This window comes from Caloenas nicobarica, chromosome 7 (assembly GCF_036013445.1).
Source record: "Caloenas nicobarica isolate bCalNic1 chromosome 7, bCalNic1.hap1, whole genome shotgun sequence".
NCBI classification, from domain to species: domain Eukaryota; kingdom Metazoa; phylum Chordata; class Aves; order Columbiformes; family Columbidae; genus Caloenas; species Caloenas nicobarica.
Window position 1 is genome coordinate 5,300,077 of NC_088251.1, and position 16,027 is coordinate 5,316,103.

The 16,027-nt window shown below is 37.5% G+C and overlaps 1 protein-coding gene across 3 annotated transcripts in view; it reads left to right on the plus strand.

Moving 5' to 3' along the window:
• The window catches only part of ATE1 (arginyltransferase 1), an 80,161-nt gene that overhangs the window by 55,371 nt on the left and 8,763 nt on the right, over positions 1 to 16,027 (plus strand). For all 3 annotated transcript variants that reach the window (XM_065639340.1, XM_065639339.1, XM_065639338.1), the window contains exon 11: positions 4,757 to 4,877. In XM_065639340.1, coding sequence (XP_065495412.1) covers positions 4,757 to 4,877 — 121 coding nt within the window. The remainder of the gene's footprint in view (positions 1 to 4,756; positions 4,878 to 16,027) is intronic.

Consider the following 16,027-nt stretch of genomic DNA (forward strand, 5'->3'; position numbering starts at 1 on the left):
TCTGAGAGCTTCTTTTTAAGCAGCTGGCTGGAAATGGAGATGAAGGCAATCTTAATTCACTTTTAATAAAAGATCAATGAGTTTATTGTGGAAAAAAAATAGAATACAGATGTAAACTGTACCCGATAAAAGAATTAAATGTATGTTTAACCTTCCTGTTTTGTTTTTCCAGTGCTACTGGTGCTTGACCTTCTTCATTTTTGAGATTATTCTCTTTCTTGGTAGTTTTAAGTTTTAAATTTTACTTAGACTAGAAAAACAAACTCTCCTGGTGTTTTTCATCTCAAGTGCTTACCAAATCCCTCCGATTTTACAAAATATTTAAAAAGTAATCTCCAGACTAAAGTCTCATTAAAACCTTTGCCCTTCCTGTGGAACAAAAGTTCAGAGAAGTTCTGGTCGATTCTGATTTGGAAACTGTAAAACAAAAAGTATCATGGCGTGAAGTATTAACTTAGGCTTGGCGGCCTCACTGTAAAATGTATTTCCAGAAGTTTCCAATTAAAATGCAGCATGTCTAATAGTGTAAGGGAAGCCACCTTAAACACTCTTTCTTTTATATTGTCTGTGCCCAAACATTAGTGAAAATAAAATGTCATGGAGGTATTTTTTTATTACACTCACATTTACATTGCAGTGAGTTGACCTGGTAGAAGAAACCATCTACTCAGGAATTCCTTAGCTATACTAATTTTCAGTTTTGTATTTTAATCAAGCCATTTGATAGATTAGTCAGATTCTTATAAAGGTGCAATTTTTCTTTTGGTTTTCTTCATTATACCTTGTGCTCTTCTGCTCCTTAAACAAGTCTGGATGTTTTCCCCCTATTTCAAACGAGAGAAAACAAAATTGGAAAGAGGACAGATTGACTGGGATGATTAAAGGTATGGAATGGCCTACGTGAGAGGAACGAGTAAAGAATTTAGGTCCCTTTATCTGTAAAATCATGGTGATAAGGCAATGATTGTTCAGAGCATTTCTGTAATAGAGGTAGGAATGGTCATCAAGCACAACAACATTTTGCATGTTGAAGTAAACTAAAGCAGTTGAAGTAAATTAAAGCAGTTGTTTAGGATTATTCAGTGGCAAAATGCATTATTATTGAAGTTATCTACTTGCAGAAGGATCTTTTGGAGGTCAAGAGAGTACTGGTAGAGTAATGCTATGTGCTTTTATACTTTTTTAAGTTTTCACTGAGTGTTTTCTATTGATAGCCATGAGAGACAGGATATTTGGCTGTACCATGGACATCTGGCATGACCTGCAGTGGCCATTCTCATGTTATAACAGCTCAAAATGTGTCAATATTGTGTATCAAGAAGGATGTTTCTGGATGTCCGTGAAAATTTTAAACAGCATCAAAAATAATGCAATTTTAGGCAAATGTATTTTTCATTTCAAAAAAACATTTCAAAATAATGCATCTTGTGCCTTGCTGGATATTTCTTAACAAAATGTAGATGCGCAGGCAGAAGAAATATGGGCAGTTGTTTTCTATTGACAGAGTGAATTTCATCAGCAGGTGGTATCAGGTTTAAGAAGCTGGAACATAATACAAGTGCTTAGGATGATCTGTAAGATGATACTTATTGTTGAAAATCTTGTAGTTAAGTATTCCTAGGATGTTCTGGGCAGTATAAACAGCGCTACTGTGCAGGAACTTTTGTATCATGAGATAAAAGAAAGCAAAATGTTTTCAGTTGCGGGTTTTTACAACAGGATGAATTACTTCTGAAATGTATGCTAATTTAAGCTGAAGCCAAAGAGAAATTATTTTCAAAAACAGTTTTGCAAACCCGATGAAGTTCTACTGATAAATAGCTCTGCAGCAGTTCTCTGCAGGAGATCCCCTTTCTAGTTTGGATTTATGTTGGGTGTATACTGCAAATCAGCAAAACTAAGAATAAGAAGGAATATAAATAGCATACTTAAAGGCAATTTTTTTAGATGATGTAATACTTTTAGAGGGAATAATGAAATGTGACCATTTTCTTGAAGTGTAGGTGCTTCTGGATGAGGCAGAATCTGGCTGGATTCTCAGGTTCAGATTTTTCACAGTCACAGTAAGAGGCTGGGTGGGGGGAAGCCAGGTGGATTCATTGTTTGTTTTCATGTTGAGTTATTTAACGTTTTTAAGAAAGTAAGTAAATAGAGAATAAGTTCTTAGGGGACAAAAAAAAAAAAAAGGACAGAAGCTCACAGAAATTATTGCGTTTGATTTAACAAATTCTGTGGATTTCCTTTTTAATTCCATCAATATAGGGACAGTGGCAACACTGTTCGCTAGGAAACTCTCCTCTGAATGTCTTCGTGTTCCCTCTTCCTCCAGAAATGAGTCATGGGATGTGGGTTTAACCAGCAGAGTAAATAAATTGCCTTTATATCATACTTCTAGTATGTTTGGCAATACTTTTAGAAAGGGGAGGATCTTGAGGAGCATCAATAGCTTGTTTGATTTTTACCTCTAATTACATTTTGTGTCACTGGTCGGTGCTGCCTCTTTGCTGTGTGTCATCACCTCAGCCTCCCACATGTTCAGAGAAGTTAATTAACAAGACTCTAAATTTTGGGGGAAGAAAACATCTGAAGGAAACTACCTCAGAGCTATTTCTTCCTTTTTCCTTCCAAAGTAGGGTATTTTGATGCCTGAAATAAATACTGAATCTACAGTGATGGATTGGATAATCACATTTTCCTGTTACAGTTTTGCTCAGTACTAAATAATCTTTTTGTTATAACCAAACTAGTAATGCTGAAATTTTATACATCCCGTTTTATGACAGAATGTGACATTGTAGAAGTAATTGGGAAATTTAGAATACGGCTGTGTGGTGATATGATTTTCATGCATGGGATTCTTAAGTGTGATCTATTTCAAGGTGTAGGGACAGTAATTTCTAGGAAAACAGTAAGTGGCTGAGCAATCGTTATTTAAAGCCTTGAGCATTTTTTTTTTAATCTGACTGAAAAGGCATATTTTTCCCGTAGTGCTTAAATTGTTTTATTTGAGTAACGATAACTAAGAGTCCCATACCTTTCAACTGTTTCTGTTTAGATAGCATAACATTTCAAAGCAGTTTATTTAATAATGTCATTTCCATTCTCTGGCTTTAGAGGCTTTTCTAAGGCCTTGAGGTTTAAGCTTCTGCATGGAGGAATATTGTTTTAACTTAATATAGAAATTTGCATTTAATTAAAAACAAAACAAGGACTGTAATTACAAGTCGACTGCGACTGTTTTTCAAATGAGAAAAGCAGAGTCATACAGACTCATTTCAGAAAGATACAGCAGGTACTTGATAAGGTTCAGCATGAAGCTTTTTTTTATGTGGACAGCTATGACTTTGTTTTTATCAGAGGTAATTTTTGTATTTCTTACTCGACAATTTACAGTTGGTGGGAAATACGTGATGAAAAAAACTTAATTCTACTGTAAATATTGTTGAGTGGAACAGTAAGAGAATAAAAAGAATTGGGAATCTCTGCAAACATTGGAAAAATGGTTCTTCTGATTCTCCAAACTTGGATGTTGCTGCATAAGGTGTGTCTAAAAGAAGAATTGCAAAGCTCATGGATGCAACTTTTAAAAATGTCTTTATCACCAGAGTGTAGTCACCGTTATTAGATCTGTGTCCCTTCCCAAATGCTGGTCAGCTTCATTCAAGGCCGCTTTGCCTTTTTTCGTAGTAGAAGTTGGAAAAAAATCAACTTCATTTCAAGACGATCATCTTCATTACCTATTTAAAGTATTCGATATGAAGAACTCTTAATTGCATCACTGCACTGTGACTTAATACAACGCCCAGTCTTTTAAATGTTGATTCAAGACCTGTATAATTGAGATCATTAAGCTTTTTCATTCTATCTACTGTATGTCTGTTTTTCAAGCTGATACGTGAAATGAATTTTCAGTTTAAAAATTAATCGGATATTTCCACCACATGGCTCTGAATGTTGAGAGGGTTTGGATTAAATGAATAATGTCTCAAAGATAGATTTTTGACTTAAGTTACAGGCCGATGAATAATCGTATTTTAAATCAAACGAAGATCTGGTTAGAGGAGGTTATTATTGCTGAGGTGGTGATTTCTGTGTAGCTAAAGGGAAAATAATTACAACTGTTTAGTCTCTAGGAATGTCTGCAAAGAATATCTTTTAAATAAATCAACAAAGAATGGTGGAATTTCACTAATCATTACCTGTAAGCTATTCCAGGAAAAAATCCATAAATTAAAAAGAAAATGTTACCATTTAAGTAGCAACGACAAAATGCTCTATCACTAATGCAATAAAAATACTATCCTGCTTGCTGTTAAGTGGGGTTTTTTCTGTTAGTTTTTTTTTTTTTAGTCTCCATTATTTGCTTGAATGACCAACACTTGAGACAAGCTGCTTTTGGAGGTGCTGAGTTTTTAAGTGTTGGCACCAGCTCAGCAGAACTCCGGAGGACAACTTAAATACAAAGTTTCAGTAAGCAACGCCAAAACTTTTGTGGTTCATCTTGGATACCGTAAAAATGTGTTATGTTAATTTTACATTTTCTTCAAGTGCCAAGGTTAAGTCTGTGTCCCGGAGATGGTGCTGAAAATACTAAAGGAGTAAGTCTGTGATTTCAGTGAAGCTGTTTCTGACATATTTACTGTAGATTAGATCAAAAACTATTCCTTGTTCATAGGAAAATCTGGAAAGTTGTAGCCAGAGTGTTCTCGTGCAACTGATATTTTTATTTTGATTTTATTCCTTTTCTCCTTTCTAGGGTCAGTACAGGCCCTCGGACTTGTTGTGTCCAGAGACGTATGTCTGGACGCCTATTGAGCGATGTCTGCCCCTGCTCGAGCAGTCGAAATACTGTCGATTCAACCAGGACGCAACAGCAGGTAAGGTTATCAGTAGGGTCGAGAGAGGTTCTCCTGCCCCTCTGCTCTGCCCTGGTGAGACCTCATCTGGAATACTGTGTCCAGTTCTGGGCCCCTCAGTTCCAGCAGGACAGGGAACTGCTGGAGAGAGTCCAGCGCAGCCACGAAGATGCTGAAGGGAGTGGAGCATCTCCCGTGTGAGGAAAGGCTGAGGAGCTGGGGCTCTGGAGCTGGAGAAGAGGAGACTGAGGGGTGACCTCATTCATGGTTATCAATATGTAAAGGGTGGGTGTCAGGAGGATGGAGCCAGGCTCTTCTCGGTGACAACCAACAGTAAGACAAAGGGTAATGGGTTCAAGCTGGAACACAGGAGGTTCCACTTAAATTTGAGAAGAAACTTCTTCTCAGTGAGGGTGATGGAGCCTGGCCCAGGCTGCCCAGGGAGGTTGTGGAGTCTCCTTCTCTGCAGACATTCCAACCCACCTGGACACCTTCTGTGTAACCTCATCTGGGTGTTCCTGCTCCGGAGGGGGACTGGGCTGGATGAGCTTTTCAGGTCCCTTCCAACCCCTGACATTGTGTGATTCTGTGTGAAGGATAGGTCTGTAAATGGTCTGTTTTGTTTTTATAATGCATTGGCATCATCTGCTGCTGAAGTATTATGCAAATCTATAAAGGATAAAAAGTTTAAAATTCACAATTCCTCCAGCAAGGATTAGCAGATAGAGAGTTTTGTCTTATAACATAAAATAATCAATACAAATTTTAAGTACATTCTGTTTTACAGACTTGATGTAGCCCAAAATTAACACATTTTTCTGCCTTTCAGCTAATTATATTTGTTATTCTGCGCATGAACAAAACTCAACAAATAATTGTTCCTCCCTTAGTTGACTGAACGCATAAAGAAAGGAAATTAGAATCAATACAGGGAAATGAAAGGGCGGGAGGAGCTCAAAGGCATCCACTGCTTTTCTTAAGGAGCAAACTGGCAGATTTAATTTAACAATCCGTCAGTGAATCTGAAGAATACGATGAACAGCAGAAACATCTTAAACTTCTTGAGGTGGATGGGATGTAGATTTTTGCATTATGTAAAGTAGGTACTTAGTGATTTGCCAGGATAGAATGGTTAAAAATATTACTGACCGGAACATAATACAGTAAAGATACTGTAAAAGAATGCAATGGAAGGAAAAAAAAATACATTTACTTGCTTTAGCTCCTGACTCTGTGAGCTAATTGCAGACCCCAAGGGAGCTGCGTTAGAAGATGCCTGGTGTGGTCCTTGGGTGGAAAACAAAAAACTGATTAACTTCTTTTATTAATTGCAATTTGCTGAATATCATCTTTTCGAAACTTTCCCCACTGAGTAACAATTGAGAAGGGTTGTGGTGGTATTCAGAGATGTCAGCGATTAAGCTCATAACGCCATGGTCTGCATTTAGCCATCAAAAAACAGATTTACATGTCTCTAAGTTTGAGTAGTCTTCAACAGCTGCTGCTTGCTTTTTGTTTTTCATGGCTGTAGTTTAATAAAATTTAATTTAATTTAATAAAATTTTCATTCACTAGCTGGTTAACTGTTGGAAGGCAGGATGTAGGTAAAGGAAAGGGATTTCAAAAGAGGTGACCACTTACGCGGGACTGTGAACTTCTGGCGAAGCTGCTTCAGTTTCTTGCTTCTCCTCATCCTGTGCACGTTTCCATTTGTGCTGTGACTCGGTTGCTCAATGGGAATACTGAAATGATGATACTTCCTAATTGTAAATGTTCTACAGTACTGACATGAAATACATTTCTAGGTATTGGTGCTGATTTAAAAGTTTTAGTAGCAGAATGATGTTCTGTGTAAGGTTCTTTAGAGACTGTGCATATAGCCATGCGATGCAGTGGGAAATAGATGGGGGAGCTTGGATGCTTTTGGAAAAGCGTATCTGTCACCATGGGGAAAGCTCAATACGTAAGAGATTCAAACTGGCGGCACATCATGTTTTGATCAACTAGATCATTAGATTGGTGAGGCAAAACTGGAAAAAAATGACAAAGGTAAGAGGAAGGAGGGAAATGGTTTTGGAGGCCAGTGGTGTTCAAAATACTCTTGTTATTCACCAAGAAGTGCATTCATTTAAGTGCAAAAATTACAACTAAATTACTGCCTTTGAAGGTGTTAACCCCATACAAGCAAAAGGGCATCGTCTTCTCGAGTCTGTGAAATTCCTGTGGCATACCACGCATTTGGAAACTGCAGGATATAAAACTTTGCATCATTATCATCAATGAATATCTCACTCCAGACACTACTGGAACTGTGACTTATGTCCTGTGGTTTAAGGAAATTAAAACATAGCTACACATTGAAATGCACTGGACCTGCTGTGAGCTTATAGACATTGGAGGTTTAAATAGTTGCTAGCTCTGAGGAAGCTATTTCTCAACAGTAAAATAAGTTTCCTTCTTAATTCTTCACTCTCTGCAATAGTCAGTAATGTGAGTTTAATGAAGTTACAGAGAATTTTAAAAAGAGCAATAGGAATGATGGTGGGCTGTATTCTTCTTGAATCAGCTTTCTATAATACGGCCCATAATTATGTCAGTTAAGTAGGTCATGATTTATCGGGAGTGGGACTTTGGACATAGAAACGGGGCAATAACCAGATCCAGTAAACAACTGGGAGAAATAGTGCGACTCATGCTGCTGCCTGGGGCAATACAACAGTCCCTGGAAATAGCCATCTTCTAATATTGTCCGTAATATCAGAAAATTTCTGAAACATTACCTCACACTTGTTTGTTCGTATTGTTTGGCAATTTTTGAACTTCTTTTCCCTCCCTTAAAAAAACACCCGAAACAAACTAATAAATTTACCAGTTGCAGGTTATGGAAATGTGTTATCGACCAGCAGCAAGTGCTGCTTCAGGAGAAGGTGCTCTGTGCTCTGACCTTCCAAATCTCTCAAATGTGAAAAGGATTTCTGAGTATTCATACACATTACATTGCAGATCTCCTTCCTATGACCAGATTTATTTTTTCTTTTCTGGAAAAAAAAAAAGAAAAGAAAAGAAAAAAGTTGCTCACAAAATTAGAAAAATCTTTCTAAAATATCAGAAAGTCTTAATTGGTATTCGTGGAGGATTTTTGCCTGTTTTGCATTATGTGGTTGTCCCATGATTGAGCATTTTCAAATGGGTTTAAAGTGTGTTGTTTTCCATCCCCTTCCCCTCTGACGTCGAATACTTTTGTTAACAGTTGGAGAACGAAGAAGAGAGGACAGACAAACTAAACAAAGTTCTTAACTCTTTATACCACGGAGATAAGTCTAAGAAAGTATCTAACAGTTCATTAAAAAAAAATCATAGGAACGGTAATAACACTTTCTTGTTTAGGATGGCAAATCATGAGTGCCTGATGGTTGAAACAGGTCCAACTCTGTAATACTTCTGGCCAGTGTAATGAGATTCAGCCTTACTTAACCTCAAAGCACTCCAGTCATACAGAGACAAGGAGGTCTTGTGCCAGCAAACGCTCAAATTTGATACTTAAATAAACTCCTAGTGGGCTCCTTTTGTGCAGTTCCTAACACGTATTAAAAACCGTCAGATACTTCAAAAAAAAAAAAAAATTGCATAGCAGCACTCAGACAACATTCATGGATGAAAGGTCACGTTTGTCATGTATTCTTGCTTTTATAAATTACTGGTTTTGCCTAAATTACTCATGCCCCAGAACAGATTTTTCATTTTTGTTGTCCATTCAATTTGAAAAATTCAGAAGACCTGGCATCATCTTATAAATGGGAGAGGTTTGTTAGGCTTCTGATATTTTTATTATTAAACAGCAGCCAGTCATTTGCTTACAAATAAATGAGCAGTTAGTGAGATACGGCAGCAATAGAGGCTTTGGATACTGATGCATTCTGAGAATTGAGATTGTGCTGAGCTGCATTTAAGAGGCCATTAGCCTTTACTTTGTCAGGTTGTGAAATGAAGCTGTAAGTACAGGTGGAATTATGTTGAAGAAAAAATAAGTTAATTGAAAGATTGCTCTGCAGATAAGTACTTGTCAGTCACTTTGGCAACATATCAAAACTGATGAGCAAAATTCGGTCACATGAGAGCGTCTGTTAAAGTATTTCTGGGCATGGTCAGACTGTCACACTATTCATCTTCCTCCTCTCAAAATGGGTCTTCAGGGTTTTACTTCATTGATACTTTCAGTAACAGGTTTGCCCCATGAAACAAATGCAGTATGAAAAGAATTATAAATAATTTACTTATTATCCTGGCAATACTTCTATCCTTCCACTTTCCATTTTTTCTGACACCAGCGCACTGATATGTCTTTTTTTTTTTTCTAACATCTGTTGAGAATTTCAGTTTCTTGCTCCTGAGAGAAGCCTGTGAAAAATGTCTTCATGAAGGAGAGAGAATCTTTATGAAAATCTGCTTTTGAGATGGTAATTAAATTAGTGGGCAACTTCAAATCTTTTTTTCCCATCACCACTGAGATGTCAACACCTTTAAGAAGCAACTTCAGATAAGGTCAGATACAATCCCAGTCTGAAGTGGTGGCTTCAAAGCTTTTGTAGTTTTATAGCCTCTTGACTTTGTCACTTAATGTGGCGTGTACGTGTGCCAGCCAGGGTGACCAGGCTGCTCTGACCCAAGGGACAAAGCTGGGCGGGATCTGAATTTTGAGGCATGGCCCATGGCAATCTCAGCTCAATCTCAGTCCTCTGCTTTGAGCAGAAGCTTTGAGCAGTGCCGATCAAAAAGGGCTTTGATGCTGTGCTTCTTTTTTTCCCTCTAAACTGATTAGTTTGCTGAAGTCGATAAATTGGCTGAGCTAATAGACATCTGTTCAACTTCCTGTATATCTACTAATAGAGTGAAATCAAAATGGCACCAAATGGAATATATTAATTAAAATGAAAGGGCTTTCTCCAGTGTTGAAAAATAGACATGACAAAGGCATACATGGACTCTGTGTTGGCTTCGTGTGTTCTTGGACACAAGACCCTCTTTGCTTCAGAGAGTATAGTCTAACATAAACTATGATGGATGCAAAAGGATGGTATAAAGAAAGAGAGAAGCACCTCTGGTTTGTCTGGTCAGTTATAGTAACAGACTAAATTATTAATAGACTAAATAGTAATAATAGACTAAACTGTATGATTTTTCGTAATCACAATGAAGTAGAGTTTCAAAGAGGGATATAAGGAAATACATTAGTTATCTTTTAGAGTTTATGGAGAAATCTTCCACAGCATGAGAGGTGTAGGAGAAATGAAGAATACGAGGAGACATAAAAGAGTTTCCTTCAAAACCAGAGGTTAGTCTGGGCTCTCAGATGCCATAGTCAGAGGTAGAACTGGTATTACTGCCTCTAGGTGCTGGGAATGAAGATGGGGTTGAAACAGCCTGTGGAACGTTTTCAGAAATGAGGTCAGTCTGATGTGATCAGGGTCTGGAGACCTGGTAGTGACACGCATGGAAAGACGGGGAAGCAAATTTTGTGGTAGTTCATGTAGGTAGAACGTTGAGGACTTGACAAGAACAGAAGAAAGTTGTTAAAATAAGTAATGGTAGGATTAAAACTTGAAAATCCAGATGGATATTTGTAGAGGTGAGTAAGAGAGGCCTTTTTTAGGTACGCCGTGTAGAAAGAAAGTAGATGAGAAACCCGAAGAGCTTGCGAAGCCAAGGTCTTACAACAGCAGGAATTTTCCAGTGCCCAATAATTCAGCGGCCACCTTCCTCCTGGTTCTTGATGCAGACCAGGCTTTGCCATCTCCACAGAGCAATACAGACCCTGTTGGAGGTCCTTGGAAGAATTTAGGCTTTAGACCTGTTTCCAGCTGGTCTGAGCCCAAATGACGATAGGCATTGGAATCAGGAGAAGATCATTTGTCTTTTTCTCTGCGTTTCAGTGATCTGCAGCCACCCAGGAACTGGTGGGGCTGTGTCTGTGCAAAAGACAGATGTTGAAAGCCAAAAAGTCTTACGAATTGCCTCATGTTCACATACAAGTAAAAAAAAAAAGTCGAGTTAGTGAACTAGAGAAAATTACTTACTACTTTTTCTGTAGTAGTCTTGTAACTTTTATTGCAAGTTTTTACCAGATTTTAAAACTTCTAGGAACACAAGCTGTGTTTTTTTTTTCTTCAGAAATGCATCTTTCTCGCATATGACAGAACTAACTCCGTTTTCTTTGCTACGTACAAAGCGAAAATTTTCACAGCTTTGCATCATTGTTATTCTGCTGGACATAATAAGCTAGAGTAGTAAAAGGCAAACCACATTCCCAGTGTTTAATCACTTCTGAATCCTCTTACTAACGACTTGATTATGCATCTCAATGTTTCCTGCAAGAAACTGGGAGTTAGTTCTAGTAAATAAAACTTAGAATTCTTACCCAGAAATCTGCAGGCTTGGGCAGTTATACAAAACTGTATTTATTTTAAAAATATATTTGTGTGCACAGTGCTTTCACTAGAAAAATTATCTGTCGCAACTATTTCAATAACCTTGATTTCTACTGTTGCGTTTTTCAAAACGTTCAATTTTATGTACCATTTAGAGACTATTCTTTGCTAATAAAAAGGGCATATTTCAAACATGTTTTATGTTTTTGTGTGTCAATGCATGTATTTTGATTTTTTTTTCTTTTTATTCTTTTTTTTTCCCCATTGAGTACAGAGGCTGTTTAATTTTAAGATATATTTTAGAAGTATAGTGTATTAGTGTGATTCTGGCCTTATTCCTCCTCTCTCTCGTAACGAGGAGGCCATGATGACATATTTGTATCCATGAAGTGAACTGCGGTTGTCATTTGGTCACGTCTGATGGTTTAGATCCCTGACAAAGTGATGTACATGCGTAGTTTTGCATCTTTGAATCCAGTCAGCTGGATTAATGCAAAAGACAGTACATGTTAATGTTTATGAGGGTAGTGTGATACAGATTAATGTTTATAAATGCACTGAAGTTCTTGAAATGATGATAGTGTAGTCACAAAACTATTACAGATGGAAAAGATCAAATTGTTTAGAACTGTGCAATCTGACTAGGGAGAAATTACTGGTTTGCTCTCAAACGACTGCTGTTTATAATTTTTTAAAGATACAATGTTGTGTACTTTGAAGAGTTAGGAAACAGTTTAAATAAGTTCCGATAGATCATGAACTCAATTCTTCTAAAGAACTAACTTTCCACTCTCTTATTACAGCCATAGGTAATAAATTTGAATTCTATAACCAAGAAAAAGACAGACATATAAATTATTTCTAGTGGCTTCTCTAGAAGAGACACATCTTACAAGTTTGTATCTGTTTCTGATTAAGTCTATAAACACTTGGAATCATCAGAATGCATATTTCTAAATCTAGTGTGATCCTTGAGCATACAAAATACTTGGACAATAATGATAGTGCCAAGAAGGTGTAGCCAGGCAAATTTTTCCCTCACTTTTTAGTATATTTGGACTACATGCAAATGACTGGCATGGGATTTTAGCCTCGTATGCAAAAATATACTTAAATATTCCAGTGCTTCTGTAATAAAAAGTTAATGTTATTAACTTAATTTGTGGGTCCTAAGCAACTGGCACAGCACAAAGTGACTTGTGGGCTGGAAATTACTCTGAACTATCCACTCTGAAATGGAGTCTTGCAAAACAATTGCAAGGACCAGAAGGTCTTTAAAATGTGATTTGAAGTATGGTCATAATATGAACTCCATTTTGTGTTCTTGCAAATTTCGAACTTTGCTAAATATTTGGGATTTAAAAGTTTGTATTTATCGATGTTGTAAATATATCTGCTTCTAACAAATAATACATGTAGCGCAGTAAACCAGCGCCCCTCAAGAAGCACCGTTGTCTGACTTCTAGTGTAGTTCATGAAACATCTGGCTTGTGCTGCACAATTCCTAAAAGTATGTTTTAATCCAAAATGACCGTCATAGAGGTTGTGTAATGAACAGATGTATTTTGAAATTACATTAATTTTGAGGACTTTGCTTGAAAAATGATGATATCCTGGCATACCTCTCCTCACATTGAAGGGATGAATCTTAGATGATTGTGTGCTCAAGATACTCCTTCACCATAGATTCTCGAGCGGAATAATTCTGCTTTTTTTTTTGTGACTAGACCAGAAGTGAACTCATTAGTGGGTGAAGATTCAGGGGAATGTGGGGAAGGACAAGGACTGCCAAACCTCACAGGAATCATTTTCCATACTCAGAAGGTGTTAGAAACACAAGAACAGAAATTAAAAATTAAACAACGCGGCTAAGTAGAGCCATCATGCAGATTTACTTCATGCCGAGGAGAACTAGCATATGGGATTAGTTTTCTAAATGTGATAAAAGTTAAAAGCTGTAATTAGGGGCAGACACAGAGCAGATGTGGAGGGGACACCGCAGGGACGTCCCGAGTCCCGGCTCAGCCACATCACCAGCCGCCGCGGTGAGTTTGGTGCAGGGTCAGACCTTTCGCAACCATCCTCGGGCCTCAGCACTTGTTTACTCTCTGCTCTGCTGACATCATCCCGACTTTTCGCGTGCAACATAATTGATTCCACGTTTTAATTAATTTAGCCAGTAAATTGATTGCTGTAATCTGATTTATTTTGCAGATAAGCTACCGCCAATTGCTTCAGTTTTGCCTGTTTCATGGAAACATTTGCATTTGTAACTCTCAGCTTGACTCTTGTGTTTGGTTTTGGTTTGGGGGTTTTTTTGTTTGTTTCTCTTCTCTCTTCTCTCTTTCCTCTTCCCCTTCCCCTCCTCTTCTTCTCTCTCTTTCTTTTCTTTCCCTCCTCGCATATCAGTCTTAACAAGGACTTTGCCCTTCTTGGGTAAATGCAGTTTATGCAATGTTTCTGGGTTTTTTTATGTAAAATATGTTCAGGAAATAGATGGAATAACCAGTTCTGTTTGAGATGTCAGTGTTGTTCCTAGTTTTAAAGTTCTACTGGAGTTAGTAACGAGGTAAGCATTCTGTGTTTATCTAAGAAAAATATTTAGTAATGTTTTTCACAAGGAATGAAATATTTCATTCATCTCTAATAGGAAGTGCTTGTATGGCAGTTGCTTTCCATCCCTCATGTTTTCTATTTAAGGTGCGTCTGTAATTTAGTATTCTCAACCTTTAATTCACAGATTTAATGGCATGTTTAATGTGTCTCTCCCAACAGTAACTGAGTCACTTTTGAGACGTTCTTGAGATGACAGGTACCTTGCCAAACTCTCTGGAAAGATATGTGTGCTGTTTAATTCCCTGTTAGCGACTGAATTAGAGATTTACTTTCGTGTCCTGTTTCCAAGTGCTTGTTGGATTTTCACCATGATTTTTCCCTTCTGTCTCTAAAGAGGAAGGAGCAGCTCAAAATACTGAACATTCCCGTGTTGTTCTGAGTGCCTCAGATACTTTGAAGAACAGAAAAACTCAGCTAATGGAGATTCTGAGAAACATGGAGAGATGCAGGAGAAAGCTTGGCCAGGCTTATCAATGCTGACCCAGAGCAAATAAACCTCCCCAGAACCCAGTGTGATCAGAATTGGGCATCAGAAATGCCTGCAGAGTCCAGCCAAAATGAATTGTGGCATGAGCGAGCTTGTAAAACTTTGTCCTAACTAGTTTGGATTTGCAAAACCTGGTTCTGCAGCCACGGAAGAGTTTGGGGACAGTCAGCAGGGACACGTACAGAGCTTGTGTCTCTCAGTGTTCCTGCAGTTAAATCCAAGCTGTACCAAAAAGGGTATTAAAAACAAGGAAAAAAAAAAAAAAAAAGCGGTCCTGGATATGGAGTTAATATTCTTTATTGGCAATTCACATTCTCATTTCTCGTATCTGAAGTCATCAAGAATAGTGTCAGAGATACAACTTCAAAAGAATCGACTGGTTCATTTTGTCTTCTGGAAGAGCATCTAAAAAGTGAAATAGTTATCTTTGTCCACTTGCCATCTACTAGATTATATTCCTTTGTTTGTTTTTTGTCTAAGTGTCTTGACTTGGAGGCACTAGATACTGGTTTTGTGTAAGCAGTTGTTCAATCTCACTTAACTTAACATTTTCCCTGGTACTTCTGGTTTTTGTTTTTATAGTGCATCCTTGAAAAGCAAGTCCTTGGAGAAGTATCAGTATCATTTAAACCCAGCCTTCGATAGCCATTTCTCAGTCAGTAAGTCTCAATAAGCTCAGGCACTCTATTCCCCAACACCGTATTTCAGGATAATAAACTGAGGTAGGTTAGAATAATTCTATTATATGAGAGCTCCTCATAAATAAACTGGAATTTTATACTTATTGTTTTATGTGCATCTCTTTCAAATGTGTCCAAACCAGTGGACCATACTTGTATTTTACCATTAGGCAAAAGATTGTATTTTCAGGTAAACCAGGAGCCTTTGCTTAATTCCTGTGAATTACAGCTGAAAACAAGAACTGCTCTGAACTCCTGTATTCCCAGGAGATGTTTTCCATTGGCCCCTATTCATGTTTACTACTACTAGAATAATAAGAGTCAAAACACAATGAGTTATTGTTTCCGCGTGGCGCAGCAGGGGGAGCGGATTTTGAACGCGTTTGTTGGGTGATTAGGCTGCTTGCTTCTCCAGATTGAATTGCAAATCATAAACCAGCGGTATGATTTCAGGCACGGAGCCCAAAAGTTTTGTATGGAAGATGGTTTTAGGATTTACCCTCATTGCAACTTCCCATCTTTACCCATTTTAAGGTTCTCTATAAGTTTTACTTTTAAAACTGTGTTTCTTCTGTCTTTGTGTTTTAAGGATAGTTGATAATATTTTGATAAGATGCATTTTTCTCCTTAGAAACGTTCTCTTTTTGAACAATTAGTTCAAAAGTTCCTGGGTTTTTTTCTTGTTAGAGTAACTGCAGAGAGTTGGCTGGTTGAGAAGATTTTACTGTACTTCCTTTGTGACTTGCGCTTTCTGGTTTTAATTAAGAATTCTTTTCATTGAATTGTACTTGTTGTTTATGCTTCATTTTAACTGTACTCTTATTTTGGTTCAAGTTAGTACTTTTATACCCCAAGGCATACAAGTCTTTAATATTTCTTAATGTATGAGTCTAGGATGAATGAAGCAATATGAGGAAAAAACACATTTCAACTGTTTTATAGAAATATTGCTGCTAATGGGTG